At 34.0% G+C, this 16,915-nt stretch overlaps 1 protein-coding gene across 1 annotated transcript; it reads right to left on the bottom strand.

Annotated features, from left to right (window-relative positions):
* Positions 1 to 11,965: 11,965 nt before the first annotated feature.
* Positions 11,966 to 15,812, bottom strand: LOC113718071 (uncharacterized). Its single transcript, XM_072072956.1, has 2 exons — positions 12,338 to 15,812; positions 11,966 to 12,229 (listed from the first exon to the last, which is right to left on the bottom strand). The coding sequence occupies exon 1, from the start codon at positions 13,767 to 13,769 to the stop codon at positions 12,795 to 12,797; it is 975 nt and encodes a 324-aa protein (XP_071929057.1). The 5' UTR covers positions 13,770 to 15,812; the 3' UTR covers positions 11,966 to 12,229; positions 12,338 to 12,794.
* Positions 15,813 to 16,915: the final 1,103 nt, after the last annotated feature.

Here is a 16,915-nt window from a genome sequence, read left to right on the forward strand (position 1 = left end):
GAAAGTGAAACTAATTAGAGAAAGGCTTCAAGTTGCCCAGAGTAGACAAAAGAGCTACGCCGACATAAGGAGGAAAGAATTGGCGTTCGAAGTAGGAAACAAGGTGTTCCTAAGAGTTAAACCCTTGAAGGGCGGAGTAGTATCTAAGAAAAGTAAGAAGCTAAAGCCAAGGTATATCGGACCCTTCGAAATTTTGAAGCGAGTCGGGAATGTAGCATATCAGCTGAAGCTGCCTGCAAGCATGGCCAAGGTTCACGATGTATTTCATGTCTCCATGCTTAGGAAATATCACCCCGATCCAAGCCATGTGCTGCAATTGGAAGGAATTGAGGTAGATGAGACATTAACGTATGAAGAAGGACCAGTCAAGATTTTGGAAAGAGAAGTGAAGGAGTTGAGAAATAAGAAAATTCCTCTGGTGAAGATTCTTTGGAGAAATCATGGACTTGAGGAAGCAACTTGGGAATTAGAAGAGGAAATGCAGGAAAAGTACCCCGAATTATTCCTCTAGAAAATGTGAATTTTGAGGACAAAATTCATTGTAAGGAGGGGAGGATGTGAGAACCCTGAAAATATATATACAAATATCATTTCATATTTCATTTGCGTTTCTAATTCTTTAATAATTTCTAGCATCACTTTCACTTATTTCAAATAAGTACTTAAAAACACTTTTCATGTGTGAACTAATATAATTTTTCTAAGTTATGAAATTTCTTGGTTTTGCTTAAATATATTAATACATTTAGAATTAGAATAATTTTATCTCCTTAACATAAAACGTTAGAACACTTAGTCTCCATTACGCTAAATCAACGATACTTGAGCCGATTAATCTTACTACCTTAAAATAAATTTTTTAAAGTCCAATAATTATTTCTAATTAGTGAATAACGTTAAATCCTACTAAAAGTTTTCACGTTAAAAATATAAAGCCGACAAATTTTAGATAAAAACAATACAAGCATACAAGATACGTGTAGAACGTAAAAATTTCGATAATTGAAGCCGTGGTATTTGAGCATTATTAGGAGCTTAATGTGTCTTCGGAGTAAATTGTGGAATTAAGTTAGAATTAAGGATTTAAGTGAGGATTAGCAGGGCAATGTGAAATGTCTAAACTACCCTCACAACCTCACAAAATCACCATGCGAACCAAACAAATTTTCGGACACCATGATCACTCGCCTCTCATTCGACCAATGCACTCACTTCACCACTTCAACACACAACCTCACAAACACTCAACTTCCTCTCAAAAACCGTGAGCCACTTTCTCTTCCCCTTCACTCCAACCTCGCACCACCATTCCCATTTCCTCTGCACAAATTCCCCTCAGACCACAAACGACATTCCAGTTCCTCTCCGCCTTGTAAACATCGACGACAGAGATAGTGAGAGAACAGCCTCAACCGAGAGAGGAAAGAAAACAGCGAGCCGCAATTTTTTTCTTCTTTTCTCTTCTGTCCAGTCCGCGAGCTAGAACAAAGGAAAGGAAGACACCGCGTGAGACTCACCATTCTGCACTTCAACCTCCATTTCAACCAGCTGCCCTCCACCCCAACCGCAGCTGCAACATCAGTCAGGACCAAACCAGCGTGCGAAGCCGAGAGAGGAGGAAAAAAATTTTCAGTTTCCTTGTCACGCGAGTGAGTCGTCGGTGAGGTAATTTCTGGGCAGAAGCTAACTGACCAAGGGTAGATTAAGCCATCTAGGGCCATGCATGTGAAGCTTAGGCGATGAATGAGGAATTTAGGAAAGGAAAAAAAAACTGATGTGCGCTGAATCTGGATTGCAGAGATTGATTAAGAAATGCTGTGCTTAACTTGTCAAATTGTGATAATCTAAGGTTATAACCAGGATTAGCCAAGTAAAAACAAGATGTTTAATAGGTTGCATGTGGAATGATTCGATCGAATGATGAAAATTGAAACCTGAGAAAAATCTGTTTGGAAGAAAAATGTTCGGCCGAGAGTTAATTGGGTAATGAAGTTTTAATCTGGTTTAATTTGGTTTTTGAACTGGAAATGTTAACTGTCTAACTAAGTAATTGCATGAGAAAGTTGAGAGTTTAATAGCACATTTTAGCCAAGAAAATATTGGATTTATGAACACCTAATCGCTGGAAATTTTAATGACCGAGAGGTTGAGCAGAAATTCTTCCATTAGTTTCTGGAATTTTCTTTGGGGTATAATGGCTTTGAAATGCATGAAAAATGTGTATCTTAAGCTGTGTAAGTTGTTTAGCTATGAAACAATTGATATTTTGGAGGTTTTAATAAAAAATGTTGAAGTGTGGACCTGGAAAATTTGCAAGCGAGTCGATAGAGGTAGTAAAGGAATTTTCCAGATTTCTTTTGGTGAATTTCAGTTCTAAAACTACTGTTTCAAGCTGTAAAATATTTTATGCACATCGATCTCACTTTAAGAAATATTATGAGGGTTATGCACGTACACCTTGGGATAACAATTTGATTATACCGTGGTTAAAATGTTGTGATGGAATTCTTGATTGTTTGGAATAACAATTGCTGGAAAATGTTTAAGTTATCTTTGGTTGTGAACAATAAAAGTTTGGTTGAAATGTTGGCTATATTTCTATAAGAAATGATTGTTGGATGCTAAGGGTTAATGCTTGATGGAACCCTTGGCTATTTGAGTAAACTTTACGTGCAATACGGTTTTGATAAAATTATTTACTGGGATTTTTCTTGACTATCGAAACAAGAAAAGGAAAATTTGAACTCTTAGAGTCATTAGAGACTCAAGCTGGATATAGTTCTCTTCCTGTCTTGAATGGAGTTGTGATTTAAATTGAGTATTTGATGTCAAGAGCTAATGATTGATGAAGCTCTTGGCCATTTGAATGATTTTATATAAGCGTTAAAGTGTGATGAAATTAACTGCTAGAATTGCTTGGAAGCCTTATATTTATTTTGATTAAGTTGAAATGTGATATGGGCTTGCCAAAACCAAGTGCTAATGATTGACGAAGCCTTGGTCATTCATTTTATTATTGATCAGAAATGAATTTATTGAAACCTAGGGCTAATGATTGACGAAGCCCTAGTGATTTGCTATTGAAAAGTGATTTTTATTTGTCGGCCAATCTAGGTTATAATGTGACTTCGAAATATAATCGAACCTGTGAAAGTCGATTCGACCCTGTGAACTCAAGTAATTTTGATCAAGCTAATCAAAAATATTTTTACGCTAGTATTAATCGATAAACTTCAGTAATTAGTAGTTTGCCCTAAATTTTTGCCAACCGACAACTTTCCTTTAGCTTAAACTAGCCTTGATAGTTATAGAAAATAATTTTTCTAGTTTTTAAAACCCTAAATCTTGTTTCATTTCCTTTCCTTTCTTTAAGACCTGTTACTTGCTAGTTTTCTAGAGGAAATTTCCAAAACACGAGATTTTAGCGATTTTAACTAAACGTGCAGAAAACTTGTTTGGCAAGAAACACTATTTCACGTAAACTAGTTCTAGTAACACTTTTACAAGAAAAGTAATATTAAGGAAACTTTACAAAGTATTTTACTAGTTTTAATACTACATGGTTTATTGACTTATTTCAAGAAAATAAACTAGCTATACTACGAATAATTTTTCCTACGTAACCCTAGAACTAGTAAAACCAACTTATAGTTTTAAAATTTGGTATTTTTAGGGTTTTGCGAGGACGCGGAATTCGATTCCCAACTTGACATCTGAACTTCACTCTTGGTGAGTGTCCCTGCTTGTTCTATGCTTACGTGATTAAAGCGCTTTCTTGACTTGATATGTGATAATTGCCAAAAAGTGGTTTCTGATCCATCGAAGTGAGCAGTGTGTACTTGATCGCACTAGCCTTTCGAGTGGTGACTTGCGTGAAACATTTTCTCGTGAATCTAAACGTAGTTGCGTCGTTGGGTGAATCCCTCGACTCGTGAATCCAACTACCGTAACGTCGCTGGATGAATTCCTCGACCAATTTCCTGAGGGTATACGCAAGTATACTGCTCCCAATTTCCTGAGGGTATACGCAAGTATACTGCTTCCAATTTTCTAAGGGTATATCTCGAGTATACTGCTTCCTTAGTTGGCGTTCGGGCCCGGGACAGGGGTAAGAATGGTGACGGGTTAGGAGTAAAATGAGAGGATCTACATGGACTATAAGTAGTGAGAGTTGACGGAGGGTCAACTACGATGAATGGTGATCAAGCGAGGAAAATGGCTCCTGAGAGCCCATGTATCCTACCTTGTGCTGTTATACGTTTTCCTATTTGTTTACTTTAGTCGAAATCGATACTTGCTATTTGTTTATTTAATTGCATGTTTTGGGGCACCACTGAGCTTTAGCTCACCCCACGTTTATTGGTTTTCCTTGACAGGTCTTGAAGTTTGAGAAATCTGAACTACTTAGACTTTCTTATGAATGTATTTGAGCTTTATTGCTTCATTTTGCGGTTTATAATGTATTCTGATAAGACGATATAGTTTTGTTTTGGGATTGCCACTTGAAGCTGGAAAAGTGTAAACCCTGATTATGATATTTGGCTTGTATGTGAATATATTCGGTCTGTATGAAATTATATGTTTTGGAAACTGTAAAACTTTTCCTCTTGAATGTAACGCGTGAGGTGTTTAGGAGCTGCCGATTGGCTAACTTCGGATGCGGTTATCTTTGAAGTTAATTTGGTGTTAGAAATCGATTTATTTTGGAAGAATCGCTATTGTAATAGCTTAGGTTAATCTTCAGAAGGATTTGGGTTAGTGTGCTTGCGTGAGTCCTAGCGAGAGTTGGGCAGACGGCCCGCCAACCCTCTGGTTCGTCTTAGGGGGAAGTGGGGTCGCCACACATGGGATATAGGATTAAAAGTGGGCAAAAGGATAAATTCTTTCCCAAAATGAGTACACAATTCAAGAGATGAAAATTTAATTTTAGTATTTCTATAGCAGATTCATCTGCTTTATTGGTTTTTTATGCAGTATAGAGATGAATTCACGCCACATTTTACAAATAGAAACCCTTTCTAGAGATGGAATTCTAGAACTGAAACAATGAGGTCACAGAATACAAAAATCCTTGACATTCTTTGGTTTTTGAAAATTTTTCACGCAATTATCCTAATACAGATTTCTTGGACAGAGATGCAATTAAATCTACTACTTTTGATCATTCATTCAAACATTCAATCAAGAACGTGGAGGTGGAGGACCCGTCGCTTTAGGGAGTCTTCAAGAAGAGAATGAATTCAAGAGAATCCTTCTGTCAATATCGATTTTTAACAGAAAAAAGTAAAAAGCTGGTATTCCTGGAAGCTTTAAAGCCTCTTTAATTTTTACTTTTACATGCATCGATTTGTTACATTTGTAGATGGATAGAATAGGCCATTGGGGCCTCTGGTTTAAGTAAAGAAAGAAAGTAGCCATATTCAGTAAGCTGAAAAGACATGATGGATTCTTTCTTGTGTCACTTTCTTTCTCCTTGCACGAGTAATACTACCAAAGCTGACTGTTTTGACAAATAGTTTTTGTTCATTCATTCACGGACTATCGAATCTAAATCTTAGGCTACTGGTACATACAATTTAACTTTTTTCCCAAGAATCCAGCTGGGGAATAGGGGATTGTGGATGTGAATTTGTCATTTGTGGAGTGGAGCAACTGTGAATTGAGAAATGCTAAAGATTGTGGTTGGGGTTGCTGATTTTCCAAAATAAATTCTTTCGGCATATTTCTAAATCATCTTTTTATTATATATATATATCACAACGATCATAAATTATTTGCAATAATTTTTTGAAAAAATTACTGTAACATTTTTTTGATGTGATGTATGTGAGATAAAAAAATAGTTAAAATATGTGTCGATGATGCAAACAAATAAAAAACGATAAATAAACTACAATCCAAACAGATATGTGTTTCTATAAAAATTTAAAATCCAAACGGGTTTGAAGTACATGGGATATAGGATTAAAAGTGGGCAAAAGGATAAATTCTTTCCCAAAATGAGTACACAATTCAAGAGATGAAAATTTAATTTTAGTATTTCTATAGCAGATTCATCTGCTTTATTGGTTTTTTATGCAGTATAGAGATGAATTCACGCCACATTTTTCAAATAGAAACCCTTACTAGAGATGGAATTCCAGAACTGAAACAATGAGGCCACAGAATACAAAAATCCTTGACATTCTTTGGTTTTTGAAAAATTTTCACGCAATTATCCTAATAAAGATTTCAATGGTTAAAGTTTATTTAATAAGCAGCAAGTATAAATATATGCCTAAAAGAAAACAGTACAAGTAAAATATAAGCAATAGTTACCAGTTAGTTATAAATTGTGATTTATTATTCATGCTGACTAAGAATTATCCTCATTCTATCCAGACCCAGTAAATTCGTCACTATTGACATTCTAATGAAAATAATTATAACATTAAAAAGAAAAGAGTGGTGCTGTATAGATTATTGAGGGTTATAGTCTCTGATGCTGGGTTTTTGTCCTCCAATGATAGTAGTATAAGGAGTAGAATGATTAGCAAATATGCATCTGGCTTAATACAAGATGAGGAATGTTGGATTCCTCCGTGTCCTAGTACATGATCGTAAAGCTCAATATGAGCCATTGCTCAAGTTGTGTAGTTTTCTATCTTATTAATAAATGTCTATCGTTTTAGTAAAAAAAAAAAAAAAAAAAGGCTATAGTGCCAATTTACCCTAATGCTGCATCTTTTGGTGAAATGATCACAAGAATTTAAACAAATGATTAATAGTTAGTCCATCTAGAAAATGAGCTAGAATGAAAAGATAAATGCAACTATAGGATACAAAGAGAGTTTTGCCAACTTTTTTTTGTTTTTAGTCAAAAGGCATATCTTGAGTAACTTTTCATTTGACTTTTCCTGCTAATAATTTTTCTCTATTTGTCAAAAGTTGCTTGACCCCTTAAGAAAAGGGAGAGGTGGGCAGCGATGAGTGGCCCAAGATTGGGGCAACAAGACCTGGCTTCATCTTGGGCCAGTCACTGAACATCGAGTTGGGCTTGCCGCAAACCAGTCAAGCGGAACCTTGGTAGTTGATATGAATAAAAAATGTCACAAAATATGTGACCACAATTTGCTTGTACTCTATTTTGGGCATCAGGTACCTCTCAACGCTGCACCTAATCGTCCATCAAAAGGCCCAAGACTGTCAATCTTCTCCTCAAGCATCAATCTATTGGCCCAGAAACTTAATTCAAATACTGGACTATTGATTTCTTTGGGTGAGAATTTTCAGCCCAAACTCACTTTTCCATTGCTGATTCTCATCGCCCTTCTTTTTTGTCTATCTAACTAACAGACAAAGTGGTAAGGAACTTTCCGAGTGATTTTCGTTGTCGTCCATTTGGTTATGGTTTGCACGTGAGTCTTGATTTTGGTTCAAGGAAGAAAGCTAGAAGTGTGAGGCTTTTTTGCATTTTTTTTTTGGGTAGTGGTAATTATATCATGTCCTGTTGGTGAATATAGTATTGCACTTTTAGTGGTTGCGAGTTTATTGTGTTTGTGTAAATTGTGTGTGATTCATTTTGTGTCTTGAGTACAAGTTAGTTATAATGTAAGAAATGAGTATAGTTGTTAGCACTTGGCTCAAAAAAATGTAGATCAAATTATTCGGATGACCACCAAACTTTTGGAATCGTTGAATTTTAACCACTGAACTATTAAAAGTCTGGTTTTGTTCACTGAACTATCTAAAGTTTAAATTTCAGGTCATTCCGTCAAATTTAATCGTTAACTATGCCTCTTTCTTTTGTCTCTTGAATTGTGCGAACACTCAAATCTGTCATGTTTAACGATTAAATCTAACAGAATGGCTCGATATCTAAATTTTACATAGTTCAATGGTTAAAACCGGACTTTTGATAGTTCAATGGTTAAAACTCAACAATTCTAAAAGTTTGGTGGTCATCTAGATAATTTGCTCAAAAATGTATTAGCTCATTACTAAATGACTTTTGTATCCTTTTTTTGTTTTTAAATCTTGTATCTTAATGATATTCATTATCATTAAATGCTTTGTGTTTTTTGTTATTAAATGCTTTCAATAAATTTTTGTCTTTTGAAATAATTCATTTGTTCCTAGGATCTATAATTACTTTTTCCTTTGATTTATAAAGCCCCGAATAAATGTTTTTCCCCCTTTTGCCTAAACAACAAGTTTATCTTTGTAAAACATCCATACCTTTTATTCATTTATTTCTTATTAAATGCATATATTTATTAGTTAATTAATTAATTTTTATAACATTAAGTAAATTATTTCTGTTCACCTTTAATTTAAAAGTAGTACTACTGTTATCATTATATTATATTTTTAAAATAATCGTGTTTTTTTGGTTGTTAAATCTTGCATCTTAATGTTATTCCTTATTATTAAATGCTTTGTCCTTTTTGTTATTAAATGCTTTCAATAAATGTTTATTCTTTTCATTAAATCACCTACTACAAATAATTCATTTGCCCCTGGGATTTATAATTAATTTGTCCTTTGATTCATAAAGCCCCAAATAAATGCTTTTCAGCCTTTTTGCATAAAACAATGCGCTTATCTTTGTCTAACTAATAGACAAAGTGGCTAAGAGAGGAGCTAATTTTCGTCATCCTGCTACTGTGCCTAGTTCCTACTGGAGCGTTCACTTTGGCCGAGGGAAAGTGAGCCATGTCTGAGGCCTTTTTCCTCTCTCTCTCTTTTTTTTTTTTTTTTGGTGAATGATAATTATATGATGTGCTGTTAGTCAAAAGAGGATTGCAATTTTTAGTCGAAACTGTTGGGTTTGTGTCTAATACATTTGTATGTTGAGTACAGGTAATTAAATGCAATAAATGATGCTTGTTGTTGGCTCGTGGCTCAAAAAAATGTATTAGTAATTCATTTGAAAATGACTTTTGTATCCTTAATTTTCGGTTGTTCAATCTTGTCTTATATTTTGATGCTGTTGTTTATTGGTATTAAATGCTCCATGTTTGTTGTTATTAAAAGCCTTCAATAAATGTTTATCCTTTTCATTAAATTATCTACTATAAAAAATTGATTTCTGTTTGGGACATATTATTAATTTCTCATTTCATTCATAAAGCTTTTAATAAATATTTATGCTTCTCACTAAATTATCTTGTATTTGTGTGCTTCGTTATTATTAAAAGCAGCTAATAAATCTTTATCCTTTCATTAAATCACCTATTATAAGTAATTAATCCATGAATGGGACATGTAATTAATTTGTCCTTTTATTCATAAAGTCTTGAATAAATGTTTATGCTTGTCATTAAAGTATATTATATTATAGAAGGAATTACCCTATATGTTAAAAAAGAAGTTATCATTTATATTATTCTTATTATATTATTAAATGTCCTATGATTATTTGGATAAAATGTTTATCATTGTGATTAATTTATTTGGTATAAACAATTCTTCGTTTGTAATGTAATTTATGAATGAGATGTTATTGTTTGTATAAAATTTTTATCCGTCTGATTAAATTACTTCGTACAGAAAATCAGTTTATTTTTGGTGTAAAGAATTAATATTTTGTTTTCAAAATTAAATAATTTATGTTTTATATCATTTTCATTGAATGTTCTGTCATTTTCATTATTAATTCAGTAAATTTTTTTTTGTTTACTTTTCATTAAAATAGTATGACCGTTATTATTATGATTTTTAAATAATAATGCTTTTCCCTATTAAATTATTGAGTAAATCTTTCCTACACTGACGGTGTATACATTATCATCGTTGGATTCATGACATATGTGTAAAAGTTGAATTTCAAATTCAAATTTTGCATAGTTGTCAATTATCCAACGCTGATAGTGTATACATTGTTAGTGTAGGAAAGATTAATCCTAAATTATTTAGTATGAACAAATTATTGCTTGCTTTGAATTATCTTTTCAGCTTTTTAGGTGGAGAAAATATTAAAGAAGGGTGTCAATGTCATTTTCATTTGGTGCAAGTCTTTCTTCAGCAGAAAATTGTATCTTATTGTACCCGCTTTTTCTTTAGGAGCTACCAGTTCATACTAATTGCTTCTTAAGTACAATGGTCAACATGATTATACACGTTCCAACTCCTCTTCTTAATAAACTATAACTTTTCACATTAATTAAACACAATTCTTTTAAATATCAATGCGTTTTTCCACAATTCCTCTTTTTTCCCTTTTTTTAGTCAAAATATTTCCATCCATGCATTGTCTATCGTACGATTTCACTATTTTGATCATTCCTTACCAAATACTCTATTAGAAATCTATTCCTATGTAACTTAAATACTTGTTAATTCGAACACACCATATTAACTATATATAGCCAATATAAATTGAAATTATTTCCCCAATAAACAATCCTCTTTTTTAACATCCAAAATATTCTCTTACTATTTAATCCAGCACAAACACACACGTACACATCCAAATCCATTCTTAACATAATTATACATAATCATGGCCACTATAATATACGCAAAATTGTGTGTAGCATGGTTTTACAACCTCCTAGTATATGGAAAATTCTATACTAAACAACAATACGACTCAAGCGACAGAAATAAACTAAAAATTAACCAATCTCTTTGATTTTAGGGATTCCATATTTATGTTTATGGTTTAGAAATGTCATAATTTTAAGTCACTTTTTGTAGATAAACTCTTTGTATATTATATTTGGCAAAAATACCTTTTAATATACTTGCAAAAACACCATTTGTACAAACCAAAAGATCATGAAAAAGGAGATAATGGTAAAGAATATTGTAAATGTTTGCTTTTTGATCTAAATAATGCAGTGAAAGAAACTAGTGATCTTTTTGTTGACATAAGTAGTTGTGGGTTAATTATTTAGTTATCAGTACTAGTGTTAAGGGCACACTCAATATATGTGCAATTTGGAAATAATTCAAATGAATTAAATTTATATAAATTTTGTTTTTCACATAAATGCAGTTATTATAAATTTATTAAAGAATGCTGGTTCATAAAGTTATAGTTCTTTTGTAGTTACAATATTTAGGGTGGTTATGGATAGTTATGTTAGTAAAATGTGATTAGATAATTAGAGCAAAACTTAGTTTCTTTAAGGATAAAATTGAAAGTTCAAAGAATGATATAAAAAGTTTACACCAACTGTTACTCCTCTGAATTTATATATTGTATAGATAATAGGTAATGTATGAATAAAACTATGTTCGAGGGATTGCTAGATTTCTTTTTTGGATTAAAATAGTTCAAGGAAAGAAGAGAAAAGGTGCGAGGGCCGGAAAATTTTGTGTAAATTTCATGCTTTTATTTCTAATTATATATATACCTTCTTGTTGATGAATTTAAGTTTTTAATTGTTTTACCACTTGAGAAGTGAATAATAGAAGTTTGAAATGCGAGAATCCAAAAATTTATATAAATACTCTTCACATTTTTATGAGAAATACAAATGTGTCATGTTACTTATTTATCGATTTAATTACATGTTTAACTTCTTCTGTTGTAATTTGAGTGCTCAAGACATTTTAATTCATTGCAAGATTAGACCCTAGGGATGTAATACTAATTAGACAAGAAACTAGTGGGGTAATAGTGAAATGAGAGGAAAGTGCAAGACATAAATTTCTATTGTTGCATGTATTTGACACTTATCATTAACCATGACACTTGTCACCATTTTTCTTTAGCCATTTGTTCAAACCATAGTTATTAAAACCAATCCGGACATCTACCCGGCAAGAGGACCGGGTTGACGGGTCAGTGGTTCAACTGGTGGGTCATTGGTTGAACCGTTGGATCACAATATATAATAAAAAAATATATATAATTAACTAAACATGTAAATTATACATAGTTCATTTCACACACATAATCCATAACCATATGTGATCCACAATTCATGAATTCAAACTAAAATCAGTAAATTACACACAAATACAAGATAAATCTAAGTATCAAACCATGAAACATAAGTCATAAACGACCAATTCAATACAACCAAACGTAAAGTCATAAACATAAACAACACCACAATTATCGCTTGAATAGTTCACTCCATCTATTCATGCCCACGGTTCCCAACTTCTACCAAATTCAGTACCACCAGTTCGTTTACATCACAGCCTGCATTAAGATAATTTCTTTCAACATTCTCTTCATTATTGGTCTCATCATCATCTCCAGTGTCCAAATCATCCAAATTTAGAGTTTCATCTACATAAGTACAAAAATCAATGAATCATTCACTAAATTTAGATAATATTTAGCCAAAAACGAAAAACAAAGATTAAGCAAGCATATGGCTTAAATAGAATAACTCACCACTTTGTCGGCTGATAGCAAATGTAGCTATTTCATTCCTAAAACCTTCTTATTCAGCTGAAGTTAACTATGAAGGTTCATCATCCAAAATCCAAGTTTCATTGGCGCTGAAGTCCTCAAAATCAATAGGATCATAATTTCTACCCCTTGCATTTCTACTAATACAAAACATTACAACTAGTTAACTAACAAATGTCATGTCATCAGATTGCAAAATGTAGTTTACCTTTGTTGTAACCTTAAATTATAGTGTACATAAACCAAATCATTTAGTCATTGATGCTTCAATCTATTTCTCTTCTTTGAGTGGATATGCTCAAATAAACTCCAATTCCTTTCACAGCCAGAAGCACTGCAAATTTGGCTTAGAACACGTATGCCTAGTTTTTGCAAATTAGGTGCACTACTACCATAACATGTCCACCATTCATCTCTTGCAATAAATAAAGAAAAAAAATCAGATTATAGTATTTACAATTAAAATCAAATCATCAATAAAAAATGAAGTTAATTTTTGGGTACCTCGAAGCATGACATCACGATCTCGTATAGCAGAAACTCTACCAAAATCACTTTCAGCTTTACAAAGTAATCTCATCTCTCCGGTCAAATTACTCATCAGATCAGGATTTCCATAAGAATATTTCTCAATTACATCCAAAAGTCCTGATGTTATGTGCCTGTGCTTTTCCAAATCAAGAGAATTATATTGATAAGCAGGATTGAGCCAATAACCGGCAGCATGAAGATTTTTGTGAAGTTGACTATCCCATTTTGAATCAATTATTTTTAAGAAAGGATCAACTATTTTCTTTTTTCTTGAGAATCTTCTCAAAAGCTCTTCTCTGGCTCTATGCATGGCAGCATACAAGTATCCCATAGCAAGCCTTTCATCACTATCAACAATTCTTAGAACTCGAATAAGAGGCTCAGTTAATTGAACTATTGTAGCACATTCTTTCCAAAACATAGAATCTAGCACAAGATCCACAAATTTTTTTCCTTTACTCTCCTTAGCATATGCTGAAAGAGTCCATTCTTTTGAAGTCACCAGAGCTCTTAAAGCATCTTTTTGCACTAAAATATTTTGCAATGCAATGAAATTAGTAGCAAAACGTGTAGGAGCAGGCCGAATAATTTCTTTTCCACCAGTGTGTTTTCTCATCAAATGCAATGGATAACAATGATTATAAATGTATTTTGTTATTTTTGAAGTATGTCCAACCACTTTACTAACCTCATCTAACTTGCCCATATCATGCAGCATCAAATTTAAGCAATGAACAGCACATGGAGACCAATAAAGTGTTGAAAATTTCCTTTCTAATAATCTTCCAGCAGCAGCATAATTGGCAGCATTGTTAGTGACTAAGTGTACCATATTTTCCACCCCAACAAATAAAACCACTTCTCTAAACAGCTTATGCAACATCTCTGCAGTCTTAGAAGCATTTGAGGCATCAACTGATTTAAAAAAACAGTTCCTCTAGGGCAATAAGCTAGAAAGTTGATAAGAGTTCTCCTTTGTTGGTCAGTCCATCCATCAGCCATAATAGTACATCCAGTTTCTTTCCAAGTTGTACGAAAGCTATTAACAAAATTCTTAACTTGCTCAACATTTTTTGTCAATAAATAGCCACACAAGTCATAGAAATTAGGCACTTTGTAACCAACTCCAAAAGAACAAGCAGCATCAAACATTGTTTGATAATATGTAGAGTTTGCTGCATTGGAGGGGATGGAAGCATCAATCATCCACTTCGCAACTGCCAAGTCAACCTTCTCTTTAGCTTCTTTGCTTTGCATCACACTTTTGATGGATGGTTGACCTCCTGGAGTAGCTCTTGGCATAAAAAAAGTCCCAATTGTTTTTCCTTTTTTGTGCTGTTGAAGAATTTTTTTCCTTTTGGAACTTCAGTAGTGGGAAAGGTGGTTGAATCTCTTGAATATCTTCTGCATCTTGCATGCATACCTCCTCTTCATGTTGTCTTAGATCTTGACCATATAAATCACTTCCCCTTGAGCGTTCTTTCAAGCTTCTTTTCTTACTTTCCATAGTTTTCAAGTTTTCTAGCATTTCAAATCTAATCGGTGCATCAACCTTCGGACAAGGTGTTGTCTCCCCTTTTACGCTTGCAGGGTGCTGCTTGAATCGATTGATACCGCCTCCTCGAATTCTTTTTCCACAGTGAATACATACCAAGCACTTAACTTTTTTGTTGGACATAGAATCTTCTCTACAATGAGACCATGCAGGGTCCGTCTTTCCCCTTGTTAGAGGTTGATTTTGAGAATTTGATGTACTAGGTGTTGGTTCTGTACTTGGTGTTTAAGACGGTGTTTCTCCAATAGAGTCCATTGCAAATATTTGAAAAGTAATAAAACATATCTTTTATTTAAAAAAATTAGCCGCAGGCAAAAACTGAAAGACCTAGAGTCAACTAATAGGAAAAAAATTAGCCGCAGAGCTAGAGCAAAAAAATTAGCCGCGGGCAAAAAGTCAACTAACGGAACAAGGATTAGCTCACTCCTTCCTCAAAGTCTAAGAGCTAGAAGGCGGGGTACAACGGTTGCTTCCTGTAAGATTCCAATAGTCATGGCCTCATGGTCAAGCCAGAAAGGAAAGCACCAGACTAATCAAGCCCGCAAGCAATAACAGTAAGAGACATACTATTAAGGAACACGCACACAAGTAATTTGAATAATAGGAATCGGCATATTAGGAATCAGGACACGACCACCGAGAAGAGAAGCCTGACATAGATATTGATTTGAAGTTTTGAACAAAGGAACTTAAACCGGTACCAGAAAGCAAACAAGAGATATAATTCTAGATTGAAGAGATGACCGACCTACAATAAAACGAAAATAGAATTCCTAATTCCATTCTTTAAGAGGAACTAAAGAGATGTCTCTAAGCAGCCAAGGCAAGAAGAGTGCTAACAGTCTTCATATTGGAAAAAGTCTAAAAATAGTCAATACCAGATTCTTGGTTCTATTCACAATCTCTGCATTTGTTTAATGGCTACTATGATTCAATTTTGATGCGCAGGGAAGCTACACAGGGAAGCTGAACTCTAAAATTGACTAAAGCTAAAAGCCTAAAAATGAGTAGAAAGCTGGACTGCTGGAGTATTACTTACCTTCAAGGCTTCACTGGTGCCGTGGTGTGTGCCCAGCTGCAAGGCTTCACTGGCTTACCGGCAACAAAGCTTCAAGGCTTCAATGGCAGTTTCGGTGGCAGGGGCAGCTTCAAGAAGAAATCTGGAGTTCCACTTCGAAGTTTGAACTTCGAACTTCCAATTTCTTGCCTCAGACTCTTAAAGCAATTGGCAAAGCAAAGGAAAGGAAAATTGATCAAAGCAGCTGGCAAAACAAACGAAAATGATCGGAGCAGCAACTAATCTCTGCGTTCTCAATTCGTTCTCAGAGAAACAAAGAAGAAAAGAATCCCTAAATGCCTAAATCCCCAATGACGGCCGAATCCCTCTTCAATTTTTCTGATTTTCTCTTCTAATTGGCTAAAAATGTAGCGAAAAGACGATAATGCCCATGTAGTGTGAATGGTCAAAATAAAAAAATTGGGTAAACGGTAACTTCAAAAAAATTGCCAAAACCCAACGAGTTTATCAATTACCGCCAGTTCTAGCGGTTCACTGCTTAAACCGTCCAGGTCGAGCGGGTCCAATTTGCAACTCCAATCTAATAAGTAAACCGACCTGGTTTCATGGCTGGGTCACAGGTTCAACAGTCGGGTCGGGATGGTTTTATAACTATGGTTCAAACCAACCTAAAGTTTTAGCAAGGCAAAACTTAATCTTGCATGTTTCTTCCTTTGGCAACCGAGACAAGTTTTACTTGTTTCCTTAGTCTAGCAAATCGAGAGAGAGAGAGAGAGAGAGAGAGAGAGAGAGAGAGAGAAAGAATTGGTATAAGCTAAACCAAGAAAATTTTCAACCTTCTTTGTCCTGCAACCATGAGTGAGGGATTGAGAATTGATTGGAACAATTCATCCTTTCTGGAAATCGAGAGGGTGAGGAGAGATTTGAAGCCTTCTTGTGTCCAAAACTAGCTGCATTGAGGGGAGAAAACAGAGGAAATATGATGCATTTCATCCTTCAAGAACCGAGAAAGAGGAAACTGTCTACATTTTCCAGCTTTTATTTGTCAAGAAAAGGGAGCTAAAATTTCTATAAAACCTCTTATTTTTCTAATACTCTTGATTACTCTTGTTGCATGTTAGATTTTAGATAAGAAAAGTGAGTGTTACTAAAGAAAAACCCTGTTTAAGGACTGATTACAAGTTGGAAATTTTCAGCTTTGGCTGAGAGGAAGAGAGAGCTTAGTTTCACAGATTTCATTCAAATTTTTGGAGGAATTTTTACTAGGAGTTAATGATATATGTCTTATCTCTTTCTTTATATGATATGTAGTATGTTTACCCATTGAATCTAGTGGAAAATTGGTGACTTTGGATGAAAATTTGAAGAAACTTGTTGGAATTTTCTATTGGAACCTGTGGGAGAGAAGCTAGGATTTTTCCAACTTTATAGCTAAAACTTTGGTTGTAAATTGACA

The sequence above is a fragment of the Coffea arabica genome, chromosome 11e, assembly GCF_036785885.1.
Source record: "Coffea arabica cultivar ET-39 chromosome 11e, Coffea Arabica ET-39 HiFi, whole genome shotgun sequence".
Lineage (NCBI taxonomy): Eukaryota > Viridiplantae > Streptophyta > Magnoliopsida > Gentianales > Rubiaceae > Coffea > Coffea arabica.

Bases quoted from the DNA above. Each gene is read 5' to 3' on its own strand.
- LOC113718071 (XM_072072956.1), bottom strand. From the start codon at position 13,769: ATGTTGCATAAGCTGTTTAGAGAAGTGGTTTTATTTGTTGGGGTGGAA.